The sequence below is a fragment of the Vigna angularis genome, chromosome 7, assembly GCF_016808095.1.
Source record: "Vigna angularis cultivar LongXiaoDou No.4 chromosome 7, ASM1680809v1, whole genome shotgun sequence".
NCBI lineage: Eukaryota > Viridiplantae > Streptophyta > Magnoliopsida > Fabales > Fabaceae > Vigna > Vigna angularis.
The window spans coordinates 28,098,083-28,113,522 of NC_068976.1; the positions used below are offsets into that span (position 1 = coordinate 28,098,083).

At 34.0% G+C, this 15,440-nt stretch overlaps 1 protein-coding gene and 1 non-coding gene across 9 annotated transcripts; both read left to right on the forward strand.

Moving 5' to 3' along the window:
* Positions 1-129: 129 nt before the first annotated feature.
* On the forward strand, positions 130-13,276 carry LOC108338101 (uncharacterized). Of its 8 annotated transcripts, none has more exons than XM_052879884.1 (10): positions 131-731; positions 5,671-5,856; positions 6,919-7,011; positions 7,299-7,481; positions 7,604-7,706; positions 7,786-7,968; positions 10,160-11,079; positions 11,193-11,629; positions 11,785-11,861; positions 11,931-12,361. In XM_052879884.1, the coding sequence occupies exons 1-9, from the start codon at positions 483-485 to the stop codon at positions 11,843-11,845; spliced, it is 2,415 nt and encodes an 804-aa protein (XP_052735844.1). In that variant the 5' UTR covers positions 131-482; the 3' UTR covers positions 11,846-11,861; positions 11,931-12,361. The 8 variants fall into 8 exon arrangements, 6 of the variants coding, with proteins under 6 accessions (XP_017430294.1, XP_052735844.1, XP_052735843.1 ...); XM_052879883.1 differs by having other exon boundaries at positions 11,934-12,361; XR_008250297.1 differs by adding an exon at positions 13,018-13,235 and having other exon boundaries at positions 134-731; positions 11,785-12,176.
* A 1,828-nt stretch (positions 13,277-15,104) lies between these two features.
* LOC128193434 (small nucleolar RNA snoR114) lies at positions 15,105-15,191 on the forward strand. Its single transcript, XR_008244656.1, has one exon. It is a non-coding gene; the product is annotated as a small nucleolar RNA snoR114 (small nucleolar RNA).
* The last annotated feature ends 249 nt before the right edge of the window (positions 15,192-15,440 follow it).

Genomic DNA, 15,440 nt, shown 5'->3' on the forward strand with positions numbered 1-15,440 from the left:
AGGAAAATAGAAACCTCCCATGCCTATCATAATAAATCCATAATTGTCCATAAATTTATGATTTCACGAAGTTGACTATTGAATAACCATTTTCCTGATTCTAGATATGCAACACATAATTTTTTTTCCAAGGGCCCAAATATTGATCCATTTATTATTTCATCAAAGTCAGAAATAGGAGACTACTCTAAGAAACAAAGACGAGCCCTATTGCCCTATTTTTTCTTTCTTTTTCCCTCTTCTCTCTGTCTTCACTTTTTTTTTTGTTTTTTTTTTTGGGTTTTCGCTCCCTCGCAGATAGATATCCATTTTTTTATTCCCATTTCTTTCTTCGTTCGCTTTTCGGTTTCCCGTCTTCAAAAACCAGACACGCGCCACTGTTGCTAGATTCACACCAACGCTCTCTTTTTTCGTTTTATTTTCTTTCTCCTCTGCCCCGGACTCCGATTCCGGGTCGGGTTGTGCCCGTTTTAACGACAGTGATGGGCGATCTTCATGCAAACGGTATCGTTTTCGGGGAGGATCGCCCGTGCGGGTCCTCGCCGCCGTCTCCGCCGCTTCCGATTTCAAATCCCGATCCGTCCTCCGTGGCGGCGGATGCCTGGGGGGCGGCCGAGCAAACCACCGGCGAGATTCTCCGCAGCATACAGCCCACGCTCGCCGCCGACCGGAGGCGGAGGGAGGTCGTCGATTACGTCCAGAGGCTCATTCGGTACGGCGCGCGCTGCGAGGTGATGTTGCTTGCTCTCTTCGATTCTCATCAATATTCAATTATGGTCGGTGTCACCGGCGTCGTTTTGGTTGCGTGGATGCTTGCTTTTTTTTTTTGTATTGGATTCAGTTTAACGATCTTGGCGTGCTTGTTGGCTGTTTAGATTTTTGTTTTCATGGTTTTGGTGATTGTGAAGGTGTTGGACTCGAATTTGGACTTATTTGTGTTGTTTTGAGGGCGTTGCTTTTGAAATTAGGGCGACATTGATGAGAAATGATAACTTCTTCATTAGGAATTGTGGTAGTTGCAATGCTGAATTGATAATGGAATGAACTTGCTCTCTATCTGCTTTTCGTCAGGAAGTTGTCAGATTAGTCAAGTTCACTTTCGGTACTGGTAATTAGGGCAGCTAAATGTGAAAGAAAATGAGGTGTTGTTGTTCATGTCTTGAATGCTTTTGCTCTGAGTTGGGGCCATGGGACAGAGTAAGGATTACCACTTCGAAATAGTGTTTAAGTTTGTTTTGTTACTTTATTTCTGTTACTTACCTGTGGTGAACTCGTATTAATGTCAGTAATTGGACACTTTACAGGAATTTTGAATATTTTTAGATGCTTGTACAACTTTTTTGCTATGTATTTATTATCCGTTCTATGAATGTGTATGTCACAATGATTAGGTAAATTGAAGTGCTTTATTATCTCTTAAATGACTTATGTTCACTTTTGACATATCCATTCTGTCTTTGATTTAAGACATGTGTTTTATGTTAATGTTATACTGATTTAAGTGTTGTAAAGCAGTGTTGTGTCTTTTAACTTTTTAAGTTTGCTGAATTCTAGTGCCTGCTGTATTGTTTCCATGTCTATCATGCTTTTGAGTATGATAAATATGGTGAAAATGGGCAAATCAGTTATTTGATGAGAAGTCAGTTGTTGAAGGGCATTAATTTTGTACTCATTTTGTCAGGTTTGATATCAAAGTGAGTTGTCAAGCATTGTATAAATTATTAATTATATTTTTAGATTTAAGAAATTCCTTAATGTTTATTCTGATATGAATAATCAGCAAGTGCTTGACAACTAAGCTTGGAGACCATATCCATAAGGGTACAATAGCAACTCTGGTTTTTTAAATTAACATGCAGTCAATTTGACATTACATATGTTTTTATACCTCTTTCAAAACATCTGGATTTTGCACAAGGATTAAGAAAGGCATCGAATAGGCCTCTTATTAGAAAAAATAATTACATTTCCCAGAATTGTACTTTATCAGTATTACTATTAGTATGCGTGAAATGTTACCTGTTACTAACCAAATATTCCAGAAGCTTAAGTGCATGTTTGGATTGAAGTGAAAGCAATGTTGTGACAATGGCATGAGTAAACTTGCTAATTCGCATGATCTTATGAGTTTTGGTGAGTCCCATGCTAATTTGCTGAGGGGACCACTGCTTATGCAAATCACGGTTTTCAGAAGAAAATTGCTGGATTGTTGATCCCTCCTATACACTTTTTTAAAATAAATGAAGGATCCTGTATCTCCTATTGTTGTCGAACATTGCTATTGCTGTCACTGAATGTTTCCAACATTGTTGTCGGACGTTGCTGTCACCTTTGCAGGTTTAATTGAAAATGCTACATGACGGTGTTACATTGAGAAAATCATGAAAAATGTCATCGAGGATTTTTGGTGACCTTTTAGCAACTGCCATTCTTGTTATTGTCTTGCATTGAATGTGGCAGAGGTGATGAGGTTTTAGTGTGTTGTAGAGGTGGAAGAGTCTAGTCACATGGTTAGGTGAGTGATTAGGGTTCACATCTAAAGAAACAAAATGATAAGGTGGGTTTTGGGCTTGCGGGTCAACTTGAAATGGGCCTTATGTTTGGGCCTATTATCATAATCTGTTTTTAGTGTGTTTGGGTCTTTGGTTCGTTTGGACATTATTTTATGTTCTTGGTGATTGATGACTTATTATGAATTCTTAGTTATTTTATTATAAGCTATTTTTTTTATGTATATGGATGTATATAAATATAATTATTATGCATTGTTGGAAGGATATTTGTCATCTGTGTTGATCTTTTTATGATCATTAAGGTACAAAATTTATCCACCCTTCCGTTGCTCAAGTTTGATAACATTAGTTGACAGAGCTTAAACGTACTTTTTATCCTAGTAGCAACAAATCCTCCCTTTCCAATTCATTAATTGGAATGCCAATTTTGTTTGGAATTTGCAAAAGTGCTTACATAAGTTTAAACCAGCATCTATAGACTTGCTCATATAGGCTTTGGTGCCATGTCCTATCATCCAGAATTTTAAGCTGTCAGGTAAAAGACCCAAGAGTGATATTGTTGCATCGTTAACACCAGTGCCTCCCCCCACATCAAGTGTGGATAGGGCGTAGGTCCATTTATATTGTGTTATACTTGAAGTTTGTATTAGAAAAATGGGGTTGGAAAGAATTGAACTCTAGACCGTGAGGTACTAAAAGCTTTGATACCATGTCATTAACTAATTGTGCCATATGGATGGTTTTATATTACACCTCTTACGATATCATTCCATTAATGCTCTCTCATTTCGTTTATTATTGATTTCAAGAGACAAGAATAGGAAGAAATAATTAATGTCTTCTTGATATCCAAAAACTGTAGATAAGATAAAGCAAATATTTTCTAAAACAATGATGTATAATTCTTTTTGGCGTACATTAGTTTGGTGCTTTTCTATATGTGACAAAATGCACTTTTCTAACATTCCCTTTTATGCATATTGTTTGCTACTTGTAAACTTATAATTGATTTGAGGCTGTAGGTGCTAAAAAGCACATGCCTTAAGAAAGGTGTCAACATTATTAAAAACCACAAACAGTATGATATGTGACTACTTTGCATTAAGTTCCATTTAAATAAGGAAATTTGCAGTGATCTCCTTTGAGGTGATTCTCATTACTCTATAACCTTCCTTGTTTGCAGAATAAAACCAATATCCTTTCTTTATTTTGTGCACTGCTCTTGCACCCATGTACCCTTGTTTATTTATGTCGGTGATCCCATGTCGAATAGATATATGGTCAAATTTAAATGTGTAAGTTGGTGTAAGTCTTACTTTATAAGTTGATTCTGTGAGGTTAAGTTAGGTTTAAAATCTATTTCCTTAGAGTTTTATACCGATCTCCCTCTTACTTTATGTTTAACCTTATAAAGTGACCCATAATTATAACCAACAAAATGAGGTGAGTGTAATTTTCCAAGCAAGGAATGTATTGGTGTAATAAGTGCGAATCATTGAGGTGAATGCAATATCTTCTATAAATATATTGTCTATTGACGCCACAATTTAATCTATGTATGAAAAACAGCTTTTGGTGAGCATTGCACTCAACAAATACTTATGTTCTTGTCCGTACCTTTCTTTATCTCATCAATTATTGTTTATTAGCCATAAGTTAACTTGTGTTTGTAATAACTATTTTTAGAGTATATTTGGAATCAAATATTTGAAGAATCAAGAGTTGATTTGATGAATGAAAATATTTTTTTTGGAAAAAATTTGTTATGAAGTTATACCATAGAAATTAATTTTGGTTTGGAAAAGCTGTTCCGTTTGTTATATTGTACTAATTTAAATCCATTTAAAACCAAATGGATTTGAGTAGATTTGTTTTTGGTTTGAGTTTAATTGCCATTTGATTTCTGTTAATTATATAAAATCAATTAATTTAATGTTAATGTGACTTAAAATCAATTTATCCAAGCAAACTTGGAATTTGATTTCTAAATCAATTCAAGTCTTATTTTTTATGCTGATTTCTAAGCATAAGATTTTTTTTATCAAAATCAAGTAAGATTGCTCTTGTTTTTAGTGATTCCAAGCCCAACAATAAGCTTATTTTTTGTTTATACTTTCATGTTCGTAAATTTAATTAAATTTTGATTTTTTTTTTCCGAATTCTTGTAGTTTCCTTGATTTTTTCTTCTAATACCTCTGTAGTTTTTCTGTATGGCAACTATTTACCAATTACTCAAGCATAACATTCATAGTCAATTACTCAAGCATACATTCATGGTAATAATTAGAGCGGAAAAAGTCCAATTAACAAAGGAAGTTTTTCTACCCTCATCTATGGATACATGGTTATGTACTCAACTGAATTTGTTAATAAGGAGTTCATCCTATATAGTTAAGAATATCTAGATTATATATGTAGAATGTTTTTCTTTATTCCCATATCATGTCTTTGTTAATAGAAAATATTAAATCTCCTCTATTTATTGTTTTGATTCCGTTTTCTAAATATAAGTAAATCACCCGAACTGTCTCAGAAACACATGGTCTTGGTTCAATGTTTCTCTCTTCTCTATAGTTTAAAAGACTTAGTGTTTCAGTTATTTTATAATCAGCAAGGTTCTAAAGGCATCGGTTGCTTGAACAAGAACAGTGTGCCTAAGGGGCCATTATGTTGTCTGACTAAAGGTGCTGAATTGATATTACCCGGGACACCTTCCAGTGCAATGGTTGTACTGGATGTATGTGATAGGTCTAAAGTATTGTGGTTGTCAAGTCCCCCATCAGGTATTCTGGGATGTTTGGTATAGTATTTAAGTGCTTGGTTCTTCCCCTTTATTACTGAATTTTAATGCTCGATGAAGTATTTGAGTGTGTGGGGTTCTCCCTCTTTAGCGAGTTCCCCAAATGCTTGAGTGCTTATCAATGCACTACAATCTATTGTTTTTATTTTAGTTCCTTTCAATTTAAAAGAAGATATTTCTGCCACATAGATCGAGGCTGGTGGTTTGTTCCTTTTTTCTTCTGTAGGGCTTATTCAATTTAATGCAGCTGATTGCTGTGCAGATTTTGATGAATAAATGTTGTTGACTTCAGGCAGTGATTGGCAGGGTTCTTTCTAATGTGGTATACATATTGATGTTAAATATTATTCATTGCAGGTTTTTCCATATGGATCAGTTCCATTAAAAACATATCTTCCAGATGGAGATATTGATTTAACTGCACTCAGTTGTCAAAACATTGAGGATGGCTTGGTATCTGATGTTCGTGCTGTTCTTCATGGAGAGGAAATTAATGAAGCAGCTGAATATGAAGTGAAGGATGTTCGTTTCATTGATGCAGAGGTTATTTCTGCTTTCTTAATTGATGGCTTATCAGAAATTGAATGCATTTTAGTTTAAGTTTATTTTATGCCAACTGCCTAAGTAAATTAGAAATATAGAGTTGTCAACTTGTTATGACTCATGAGCGTGGAAAAAGTTGGATCTGTATTTGCTTTTACATTTTACTGGAGGAGAATATTTTTCACTCAAGTATGGGCGCAAGCATTTTTTTCTCATGTATTGGAACTTTGAGTTGTTTAAAAGCATCCAAATAATTGCTTCTTGGTTCCCCCTATTTCTCTTCCCGTAAGTTATGGAAATTTGCTTCTCAATTTGTTACTGTGAAAGTCTCACATTGACTAGAGATAAGACCAATTTAAAGTATACAAGTGGTGCAAACCTCACCTTACAAGCCGGTTTTGTGGGGTTGAGTTAGTATTAAATTCCACTTCTTAACATGGTATCAGAGCTATGTTAAAGCCTATCCTAATGATATTTGTTGTTTGTTGGGCATGTTGTTTCAACCTGCTACCAGGCCGTTATCGGACCACCTATTAATGTCTAGTCTCACGCTCGAAATGATGTCTATACCTCAACGTGAGGGAGGTGTGTTGGAAGTCCCACATCGACTAAAGATAAAACCAATTTAAAGTATATAAGTGAGTGAAAACCTTACATTATAAGCCGGTTTTGTGGGATTGAGTTAGGCTTAAAGTTCATTTCTTAACAGTTACTTCAATATATGCAAGGGTAGTTTATTTTGATAGCTTTGACTAGATCTAGAGCAGCACCCAACAATTCTTGTTGATTTTAGATTTATTTATGTTTTCTCATCGTACATGGATAATCAGTGTATTTGTATAACTTTGCTAAGTTGATATGCTTGGCTGATTTTGGTGCACAGTTCGTTGTGGGCATACCTTTTATATTTCAGTATTCCTTATATACCTATTGAAATATTTTATTTATCCATGATGCCTAACGTGCATCTTTGTTTGGTTTAATATTTGTGAATTGATTTTTACTTTTATTTAATGTGTTGATATTTTTATAGTTCGTATGTTGGGGTTTCTTTTTCTGCAGGTTAAGCTTGTTAAATGCATAGTACAGGATATTGTTGTAGACATCTCTTTCAATCAGTTAGGAGGACTCAGTACATTATGCTTTCTTGAGAAGGTATTACTGACCTCTGAAGGCCACAACAATAATTTTAATACAATTCATCCTCGCTTAATGTTTCAGATAGCATAATGATATTTTCTTCCATTTTCTTTATTTTGTTTGAGTCTCAAGACTTTAGAAACAAGTATTATATATTGCAATCTATATGCATCCACATGTTGCAGTCTGGAGTATTGTGTTACTACACTTTGACTCTACCTTTTGTTTTATATTATAATATTATATAGCACATATATTCCTGGTGTATGGTATTATATAAATTCTGTTCTTATAATTTATAGGTTGATCAACTTGTTGCCAAGGATCATCTTTTCAAACGTAGTATTATCCTGATTAAAGCTTGGTGCTATTATGAGAGCCGTGTACTGGGTGCTCATCATGGTCTGATTTCAACATATGCTTTGGAAACCTTGGTTCTGTATATTTTCCATCAGTTTCATGTATCCTTAGATGGTCCTCTAGCAGTAAGTTCTCCATCAAATATACTTGGATCATACTTTTGCTTATGGAAAAGAAAATCAGCATCAGATGATGATGGTGATGCGTCCTTTCAGTAAGAATTTTGTCCACTCTGCCCTTTTTCCAGGTTCTCTACAGATTTTTGGACTACTTCAGCAAATTTGATTGGGACAACTATTGTGTTAGTTTGAAGGGACCAGTTAGCAAATCTTCTCTGCCTAATATAGTAGGTAGGCATATTTTTCTTTTTTTTCTTTTTGGTTTTGTCAAGCAGCTTTATGTTTTTTATTGGTTTCTTGCTGTGTGAAGCTGAGGTTCCTGAAAAGGGAGGAAATACCCTACTGACTGAAGAATTCATTAGAAGCTGTGTGGAATCATTCTCAGTACCATCAAGAGGGCCTGATTTAAATTTGCGTGCATTTCCCCAGAAACATCTTAACATCATTGATCCATTGAAGGAAAACAACAATCTTGGCCGGAGTGTCAATAAAGGCATGTAATGTTTAACTTTTAGTCTCCATGACTATTGAATTGTGTTTTAATGTTGTGGTTGGGTTCTTTACCTATATTTGTCATGTTATCTTGTTTTTTAAAGATTGTTTCGTTTAAATCCTTTTAAGGGGATAATCTTTACCATTGAATTTATTGAGAGATAACTATATTCTTCTTCCAAAGATGTTAGAGATCTCACATTGATTAGAGATATAATCAATTAAGTATATAAGTGGATGAAAATCAGTTAAAAACTGATTTTGATGTTGAATTAGACTTAAGATCCATTATTATGATAAGATCAGAGTCTGGGATTATTGGGCCTATCATGTCATTTGCTATAGGGTCGGTATTGGATCATCCATAAATATTTATTCTCGTGAGTTGTCTAGTCCTCTGCATAAACGGGGTGTGTTAGAGATCTATATTGACTAAAGATATGATGAACTTATAATATATAAATCAGTTAAATCTCATATTACAAACCTGTTTTGTGAGGTTGCGCAAGACTTAAAAGTCAATTTTCAGGAGAGGAGATTTAAATATGATGATATGAGCATTGTAAGACCTTGTAAAAAAGAAGGAAAGAGTAGAAAAGCATTGTGCTGACCTTCACTATTGAAGTGTTGAAAAATACAGGTATACACTAGAAAGAGGGTTGAATAGTGTTAGATAATCTTGAAAAAAATTTCAAATACACAATTCTAAAAGCTTTTAGCGAGGACAAGAGTAAATACTGAGTTATTTTCAATCTCCTTTACAACCCATAAAGGATTCCACTAGTTACAATGAATACAAATGAGTTTTTACTTTGCTACTCCTGACTTAAGTATTTTTTGTCTTTTCTAGCTACAAATATTCCCTATGCCACTTCTTGCACCCTTAAACACCGGAGCTTAATAATACAATTTAGTCTTTTTTATTGAGTGTTAGGTTCCTTTATCAAGGAACCTAAACAATAGCCTCTCTTCTCACTCAAACACTGAACAACAGAATGAAAGTATGTATGTATGTATTATTATTGATTCTGTAAAGTATAGAAAATTACAAGTGTAATCTCCCCCAAGGAAGCCTATCTTCCTCCACTAGCAAATATGCTCAGTCTATACTCAAAATGAAATGACCTACCTGAATAGAGTTACAGGAAGACTATTTATAGTGTCGCCTTCCCAAGCCCTAACCTTTCTGCTAACCCAAATTGCTTCTACTAAATAAAGTTCGGTCTATCCTTTCATTTTCCCTCCTGGCTACTGTTCGGTCTACACTCCCATCCTCCCTTCTGGTTATCGTTCGGCATCTACTTCCCTCCTTCCTTCCTGCTACCGTTTGGCCCTTAACTCCCTCTTCCCTTGCAACCACCGTTCGGCCTTTAACTTCCCCTTGCCTTATTGTTATACCGTTCTGTCCACTTCTCCTCTCTTACACCGTTCGGCCTAGCTTCCCCTCTCTTACTCCGTTCGGCCTAGTTTCCCCCTTGCCTTACCGTTCGGACCGTTCGGCCTCGCTTCCCCCTTTCGTTCTGTTCGGCCTCACTTCTTCTTTGCCTTACCGTTCGGCATTATGTTACTTCCCTCTTTTATTCCTAACATTGAGCCACTCTTGGTTTTTACAAATATATAAAGCTATTACAAGAACTGATCGATACTCAAAAAGTGAATTTAAGGATTTCTTTGACTTTCCTCACTTCTATATCGGCAACCACTTTATTAAAGGTTAGGTTTTCCAATGTTTTGGATTCTGACTTGATAAAACACATGATTTAATTCTATAATAAAATCATAGACCCTATCTTGTTCCATAAATTCCTTCATAACAACATCTTTTGCACAATTAGGCCTCATTACATTGTAATAATGTAATTTCATTCGAAGTTACTGTACATCATACACTTGATTAGCATCTCTAGCCTTGGAATAAGTTTTCTCAGTTGCATCTTAAACTTCGTTTGCTGTGCTGGGAAACATGGTGGTATCACTAATCAATGTATTTGTAGAATTCCCAGCCAAGCAAAGATCAATGTCTCTTTCTCATCCCATGCTTTTGGCACTCCATACTTTGGTCTACACGAGACTATGTATACTTTGTTTGATATAGTTTCCATGGACACAAAGAAGTATAAAAAAATAGTTTTAGAGGCCTTGCTTTTGTTCAATGTCTCTTCCTGATGATTGCATTATATTTTCTCTTTCAGGGAACTTTTTCCGAATACGCAGTGCTTTTAAGTATGGTGCCCGTAAACTTGGCTGGATTCTTATGTTATCAGACGATAAAATAGAAGATGAGCTTATTAGGTTCTTTGCAAACACCCTGGAAAGGCATGGAAGCACTCAGGTGAATGTAGACAAGTCAGTTTTGAGCTCATCTACAGCATCCAAAAGGGATGTAGGACCTGGAAATCAACATAATTATGAAAGCAGAGAGGAAATCCAAGATGACTCCTCTTTGGCAGGGGAGTTCCTTGATTCCTCTGGGGATGGAAATGCAGTCGCAAGTTATAAACTTAGTGAAGATTCTAGGGATTTTGCAACATCTGGGGTATTGGATATAGCAAGCGCTAATGATTTGTCATATTGTTCAAATGGGCGAATTGAAAGTAATATTTCAAGCAGTGAACCTGCTCTAAATACTGTTATTGATGAAGGTATAGTGAGCAATTCTCCCAGATCACATACTGATGAAAAGAATATGGCATCTTATGGTTCAGCTGTTTCAACATATGCTAATATCCTTGAAAATAATTTCTTTCATGGTGATAGATACACCACTAGTGTTTCTGGGGGTACTGAAGCTTCAATGTCGTTGTTGGACCTTACTGGGGATTATGACAGTCACATCGGAAACTTACAATATGGTCAGATGTGTAATGGTTATACTGTCTCTCCTGTTGTGCCTAGCCCTCCTAGATCTCCGAAGTTCCCAAAAAATAGGAATCCATGGGAAACTGTTCGTCAATGTGTACAAATTAATCACAGTCTTCGATCTCAGGCAAACTCAAATTGTGTCATTGGGCAACAAGTTTACGTCATAAATCATCCTACACTTCCAATGACAACTTTTGCTTCAGAAGAAAAAAGGAAAATTCGAGGAACAGGCGCATACTTTCCTAACATGGTATTTAATGTTTATAGTTATTAAAACTAGACAGACACCTCTAATATATGCATACACATACTTTCTAGTGATTTAGTCATCATCTAATAATTGTTAAGCTTTTAATTTTGCAGACTTCTCGTCCGTACAGGGATAATAGGCCAATTCCAGGAAGGGGAAGGGGCCAAGCACCAGGTTCTCATGGGCATCTGCAGAGACACACTCGTAACAATGGCTTGGCCCTAGCTCCACAAGAAATGAATTTGTCTTCGGAAGGAACCTTTGAATATTCTCTAGAAGGATACTCTGCTATTGGTAGCACCAAAGCAAGATCATCTGAAACCTATTTCCCTCAACCTTCTACATGGGGGTCACATTATACCAACGGTTTCCTTCACTCATCTGAGAAACTTGAATCTGGATCTGTGGTCCCTCAGCTTCGTGTAGCCTCAAGAACTGACATGAGCAATTACCCAGACTCTGGGATTTCTACATCTAGGGGCACTGTGCCTAACACGGGGGTGGTGACAGAGGAGAAGCCTAATTCATTGTCTGTAGTTGATTCCAAAAGGTAATATAATTCTTCCAGTGTTGATTATTTTGTTGCTACTGAGATTATTTATGATGTTCAATGATAGCAACTTTCATTAGAGATTAAGCACTAAAATTATAGTTTGTACTCCTAGTTTTCATCTTCTTTAAAGGGGGTGTTGGTTTGAGATTCAGGATTGACGAGCAAGCTTATCATTTGAAGAATGAAGATGACTTTCCTCCACTTTCCCACTGAGTGCCAGTGAAGGATGGTGAATATGTAATAGCATTAGCAGTAATGGTCAATACATGGAAACTATTATGACTTGCCTACCTTTCAGCAGGTGCTACCAAAGGATGGCGATTTTGTAAGAAGTAAGAACAATGTGCATTCGTCTCAAAAAAGAAGATAGCTTCCCTCGACACTGGGTCTCTCCTAGAGATTGGAGAACAGATAGAAATGAGAGTACCAAATAAGTAGAAAACTGCTGGGAGTAGCCTTAGAAACTAACGAAATAGACTAAACTAGATGGAGTGTTATGTTATCCGTGTTCCCTCTTTTCTTCATTTGGTCCTTTGTACAAAAGGTGCATGTATATTCTGGTTTCTTTTTTGCCTCTTACATCCGTTTTTATTTTTCATTATTTAGGGATGTATATATCAGGTGATTTCCTGAGGTTGAGTTTATAGTTCTGTTCTGTTGTTTGTAGCTTTGAAGTGTACAACCGAAGGTTTAGATATCTTACTGAAATGGATACCCAAAATTTTCTCAGTTTCAGAAAGTATATTTAGGTATTTTCTTTGGAATTTGGGTGTTCGCCCATGATTTTATTCATGACCTTGCTTGATGATCACAAAATTGAAGAAAGGTCTGAATGGCTGAAATGCTATGTCAGTGAGGAGAGGCCACTGGAGAAATCAGTGATTCACCTAAATCTTTATTGGTCGTTTTTGTTTGCTTCCTGTTGAACATGGTCGATGCAATATGATAAATTGGGTGTTGAATTGTGTTTTATTAATCAGCAGGGATATGTGAAATCTGAAGTAGTGTACTGAGGAAAAGATGACGGAGTCTCTCTTAAGATTGTTTAGTCTTTATGTGAAAAGAAAACAGTAAGAGTTTGTTGAAATCTGGAAAGAGTTGGAAGAGGATTGAAGAAAGCTTCAATAGAAGCATTACACAAGACCTTCAAGTGTTTTTTTTGTCTTTCGTGAATGTAGTCTTTTTAGTAGTGACTTTATTCGGTTCATTTTGTGATTTCACTTGGTGAGATTAGCCCAGCCCCAGATGTTACTGTATCTGACTGTAGATGCTTGATGCGTGGCTGATGTTTTTCCTAGCAATATGTTGTCTTTAATTTTATATAAATTAAGACGAAATATTGTTCGGTTTATATGATATTTTATACTTATTTTTGTTCATGACAGCAGTGTCTCTGGTGGAGTTCTTGGCCATTCGAATTGCCTTGATGACGCCCCCCAGAAAAATTCGTGGTAGTAATCATCATGTTGTGTAGCTCATAATGATAAGATTTTGTGAATAGACGTAGGCTTGATTGAATATAATCCAGCCAAAAGCAGGATTCAAATAGAAGAATTAGCATAATTTTTTGTTTGAATGTGAGCTGTATTTTTACACTAGTGAAGATTTTATGGTTGTACATAAACTAGTCTTATCTTGGTAGAATGTTTCATCAGGCTATTTGGTGCGAAGAGAAACCCGAGTAGAATTGCCTTGTACTGTTTTTGTTGTCTACATTGTTTTTTAGTAGAACTAAAATATGTCATTTTCCAAACTTTTTTTAAGCGAATATCTTAAAATTCAAAGATTATTGATTTTTTTTAGTTCCTGTATATAATTTTTACATTTAGATCTAAAATAATTTTCTCCTTTGAATCTTTACTTAATTATTTAAATGTTAATGTAATTAACAAAATGGAAAATATTAAGATATGGAATGAAAATAAATTAGGAAAATTATATCGTTATTAAGTACATAATTCAATAAAATAAAATATTAACTTATTAAATAAGAAAATCATCATATATAGTATTATTTAGAAATTTATATATACTTAAAACTTAAATTTACTTTTATTATATTATTTTTAATTAATTTTTTTACCTTATTTACAATTAACTTTTTGATATATGAAGTAAAGATTTTTACCAAATATTATAATTGTTATTCCTTTTTAAGTTATAATAATAATGAAATAACATTCCAGCACAGCACCAACTTTAGAATATTTAAAAGAGTTATTATGTTAATTATGTATGTACTTTTTATATATTAATGGTTTTTATTTAATTGATTTATTAATAAGTCGAATGTGGAATGATTTTTTTATTTGAAATATCTAATACTTAATTTTTATATCAGCCTATATTATTCAACCATGTTTATAGAAAAATTTTAATTACTTTCTGATAAAGGGCACTCTTTTTGTTTTTTTGTATTTTTAGTAAGATATTTCAGATGTGTTTTCTTCTTAAATGCAAGTTTAGTCATGTATATATAATATAAAAGCTTTCTTTGTTAAATAATATATAAACTCTTTTTATTAATATTTATATACAATTTCGTAAAGACAAACGTTACATTAAATCATTGAATGTATGTTTTTCTGTAATTTACTTCGTAAAAATTCCAAGTTCTAAGAGATGCTAAAACTAGATAGATTATAAAGTAATTTTAAACTTTCAGGAATTGAATTATATAAAAACGTATATTAGGAAGTATCAAAGTAAAATACTGCTATTTTAGAGGATAAATGATAAAATAAAAATTAATTTTTATGGGAAGTTCAAATTCTGATTTCTTAAAATCTTTTTGCAACTAAAGTCATTTTTCTTTTAATTTCGTTTGCCTTAGCTATTGAAACCAATTTGAATAGTCTATTTAGGACGGTATATAAGCATGTTAGTTAAAAGACGCAAGGGACGAGAGTAAATTTAGAAAAAAAAATAGAAAAATAATACTTTAATACATCCATATTTTTTTTATTTGATATTATTCTTTCTTATTTTTTACTTTTTTCTTTTTTAAAAAATTACAAAAAAATTACTTTTTTATAATTATTTTATCCTATAATATATGTCAAATAAATTTAAATGTATCTACCTTATCATTACCAACAAAAATATTCTAATCTCATTCCTCAAATATAAAATCCACTGCAAAGTTTTTCACAAAAAGTGACATGCACCACTTTATCAACCTTATTCAAAATACATATCAATAAAGCCTCATTTATAAAATATCCTACTAAATCTAGAGGAAAAATTACAATTTTAATCTCTTTATTCTTTAATCAGTCAATTTTATTTTATGATTTTATATTTCATATATATCGAAAATAAAATATGAATTTAAGACGCATTAAACTAAATATATATATATATATATATTAAACTGTTACTTAGTAAACACAAAAGCACCAGTGGTCTAGTGGTAGAAAAGTACTCTGCCACGATACAGACACGGGTTCGATTCCCGGCTGGTGCAGTTGTCGAGCAGTGACGAAACTGTGTTCGATGTGGTAGATGGGTCTATCTCACTCTTCTGATCTTTCAGACGAATAGTAACACCTCAGAGCTCAAAGTTAACATTTTTCATCTTACTCATAATATTTTGAAGCTTAATAAGATAATTGAAATATATATCTTATTAACAGGTTCACATTTCTAAGCACCATACAGTTCATTCATGAATGTTTTGATGGCATTTTGTTTACACCTTGCAGGGAATGATTTCTTCCTTAAGGCTTTCAAAGATATAATTGTTGTCAGGTTCAATATCTATCACACTTGCAAAGTTTCTAAGAAAAAGATACCCTCAGTGTCAAAT

What these genes read in the sequence shown, in the direction of transcription:
- LOC108338101 (XM_017574805.2), top strand. Translation starts at nt 483, where the DNA reads ATGGGCGATCTTCATGCAAACGGTATCGTTTTCGGGGAGGATCGCCCG. An exon ending in GCGCATACTTTCCTAACATG is followed by an intron (nt 11,080 to 11,192) that starts GTATTTAATGTT and finishes TTAATTTTGCAG; the next exon opens with ACTTCTCGTCCGTACAGGGA. An exon ending in TCTGTAGTTGATTCCAAAAG is followed by an intron (nt 11,630 to 13,017) that starts GTAATATAATTC and finishes TGTTCATGACAG; the next exon opens with CAGTGTCTCTGGTGGAGTTC.